General features: G+C 56.2%; 1 protein-coding gene across 1 annotated transcript in view; it reads left to right on the forward strand.

The window, feature by feature from the left end:
• Positions 1 to 2: 2 nt before the first annotated feature.
• PKDCC (protein kinase domain containing, cytoplasmic) overlaps positions 3 to 3,134 on the forward strand; it is a gene marked incomplete at its 5' end in the record, with an annotated part of 9,564 nt that continues 6,432 nt past the window's right edge. The window contains one exon of the mRNA XM_024753460.1: positions 3 to 278. Coding sequence (XP_024609228.1) covers positions 3 to 278 — 276 coding nt within the window. The remainder of the gene's footprint in view (positions 279 to 3,134) is intronic.

Below are 3,134 nucleotides of genomic sequence, written 5' to 3' on the forward strand. Positions count from 1 at the left end.
CGGGATCCTCCGGCCCGGGCCCGCGCCTGGGCTGCGCCGCGCTCCGCAACGTGTCCGGCGCACAGTACGTGGGCTCCGGCTACACCAAGGCCGTGTACCGGGTCCGCCTGCCCGGCGGTGTCGCGGTGGCGCTCAAGGCGGTGGACTTCAGCGGCCACGATCTGGGCAGCTGTGTGCGCGAGTTCGGGGCGCGGAGGGGCTGCTATCGGCTGGCGGCCCACAAGCTGCTCAAGGAGATGGTGCTGCTGGAGCGGCTGCGGCACCCCAACGTGCTGCAGGTACGAGGGGGCGGGTGCAGGGATAAGGGTGCTGGCTGGACGTGCCAGTGCCCGACCACTCGGGCTGGAAGAGAAGCCTTGGCCTTAACAGATAAAGAAGCGGAGCCCTGATGACTGCCCAGGTTAAGCTAGGGGCAGAACCCGGGCCATGGCAGCTTCCCATTACACCACCCTGCTTGGTGGGCGTCCCGTTACGGAGAGACTCCCGGGTTTCTCAGCTTCCAAACCGTATCTCTTGAAGACAGGACAGAGGGTCCCCAAACTCGGGGTAGGGGTGGGGGTCCATTCGGGCTTAGGACCCTGCTTCTGGCTGGAGCTGGGGTGTTGAGCACCGGGGAAGGGACCCCAGCCAAAACAATGAACAGAGGTCATCCCTGAGTCAGGGTCCCAAGTGCAGTGATAGGGTCCCCTTTCTTGATGGAATCTGAACCCCACTTCTCTCAACTTCCAGACAGTGACTTGTCTGGCTTTGAAGTTGGGGTGGAACTGCAATGGGGTTGGGAAGAGCTAGAAAAAGGCCAGGCTTGATTCCCAGAGAATATCCTGTACCCCACCCAGAAGCTGCTGAAAGGACTGGAGGGGATTGGATAGTAGGCCAGAAAATGCATAGCCCTTCCCAGAAGAGACCCTGGCCTCAAAGTAGGCTTTGGAAGTATTGAGGAAGCCTCAGGGTCCTAGCTCAATGCTCGGGGGACAGGCTGAGGACCTGAGGGTCTGCATGTCACATCATCTGAGCAAATGTGGCCAAGAGGCTGAAAGATTGAGAAGACCAGATGCCCAGGTTCTTACTAAATGGGACTCTGTCTCTCCCGTTCACTGGGGGACAGAGGGAAAAGATGAGACCCAACCTTGTTCCCTCCAGGCTAGACTAAGAGAGTGGGCCTCTCATAGTCCCAGCACTGCCCTAACACACCCACTTCCTCCTCTCCCCCAGCTCTCCACGGTCCTTGAGTCAGCCCTAGGATTAGACGAACCGTTCCCTTAGCACATGTCTGAGCGGACTGAGAGGGGAATCCCTGGCTGCTTTTGGCCCGGTGAGCATAGGGTTTGTTCAGACTCCCCAGCTGAGGAATGTTGCCCGCACCTCCACCTCCTAGCCCACTCAAATTAACCTTTCTGCACCCAGCAGAACTGGTCAGAAACCCAGGAATCCCTCCCTCCTTTCCTCAGGAGTGAGATGGACACCAGATCTGGGTGGGCCTGGCAGAATAGGAGAGAGAAGCCGGAGAGCTGTTTATACCACTGCTGGCTCCCAGTCTCCCTGGGCTACTCCAGCCCTGGTCAGACACACGTTGACTGGGTCCTGGGCCCTGAACTGGTTGCAGAAGGTCAGGCAGAGCCAACAGTTATGGGTGGTTATGCTCCAGTGTCAGCCAACTGTTGCACGGCTGACACTGGAGCTACAGGGAGTGAGCAGTTGGTCACGTGGCCCTTCTAACTGGGAGGATCTTGTTCTCTTTGCTTCCCAGGAGCTCCTGGGAACCTTTTGGAAACCTGGGGTGTAGGCCAGATTCTGAGGCAGTGGAGAAGGTCTTGAGTGTGTTAGCAGGATATTAAGTGTTAGTTAATTGACTCAAGACCCCACCCCCCTCCCTTACGAGGGATTTGAGGTTTGATGCGCTTTCCTGTCTCTTAAGGAACTTCTCCCGCCCTCTCTTACCCCACCCAAACTTCAAGACAAACATCCAGCTAACCACCCTCACGCATATGTCAGGCCCCCAGCCCAATGCTGAAGGTGCCAAAGGAAAAAAAAATTACAACTGAATAGTTTTCACTCATTCTCTCTCTAGACCGAGACTGGGTTGTCTGTGTTACTCTTACAGGGTCAGAGACTGGGGTTAGTTGCCCTAGGACAGAAGTCTTACAAGATGGAGAGGGTGCCAGGTCCTTTCTGTCAGGGGAGAGGTGAAAAGCTACCATTACAGGGAGGTAGAGGTACCTTAGTGTGAATTTCGGGACTGCCTTGGTATTGGGTCTCCTACATTCGTCCCCCAACCCCCAGGCCAGTATCCCTCTGGCTTCTTCAGCAATGCCACCTCTGCTCCAGGTAAGCCTGCCTGGGGGACTTCCTGCTCACGAGGCTCCATTTCTGGTGTGCAGGGAACTAGAAATAATGTTGTTTTAATACGTCTTAATCGTTTAAAATTTCAAAACTGTTTGACTGTTTGCTGAACCGGGGAGGAGCCAGAGAGTGTTTCCCGCTCCCCGAGGCCCCCTCCGCCTCTCTGGCAGCCCCGAAGTTGGTGCTGGTTCTAATAGAAAAGGGCCAGGATAGCATGTCCCACTGGGCCCTTCTCAGAGCCTGCTCAGTCCGGGGACTGCCTGGGCGAGATCTCTCCATCCATCTTTGGGACCCCTCCCCAACCCCCCTCTCTCTCTCTCTCTCTCTCTCTCACACACACACACACACACCACTCCCTCACGTGATAGATGCCTCTATAGCCCAGGGTCAAAGGGCACAAGGGTCTTCCCTCCCCTGCATCACTGCCTACTTGGGCCCTGATTCTGGCCCTGCTAGAGTATATTTCTTCTCCCAAAGGAACAAAAGATTCGACTGAAATGCTCAGCCTCAGGCTTCCTGGGGTGGGGGGGGGGCGTAGTTAATGGTGTCTTTTTATTTTTTCCTGAGGGGTGTTGATTAATACCTCGTTAACAGCGCATTTAACGACCTCCGGGTGTTTAATAACCTTCAGAAGTTTCCCACAAAGGCTCAGACTCTGGGCAAGAAAATGAGAACCAGGCTCCAGGGCTGCTCCTTTTACCTCACCCCTACCTCTGCCCCACTGGGGTCTGGGGTCTCCCTGGGCTGATGTGGGGTGGGGAGGGTAGAGAGAGAGGGAAGAAGGGGGCCCAGGG

The sequence above is a fragment of the Neophocaena asiaeorientalis genome, unplaced genomic scaffold, assembly GCF_003031525.2.
Source record: "Neophocaena asiaeorientalis asiaeorientalis breed wild unplaced genomic scaffold, Neophocaena_asiaeorientalis_V1.1 scaffold171, whole genome shotgun sequence".
Classification (NCBI taxonomy): Eukaryota; Metazoa; Chordata; class Mammalia; order Artiodactyla; family Phocoenidae; genus Neophocaena; species Neophocaena asiaeorientalis.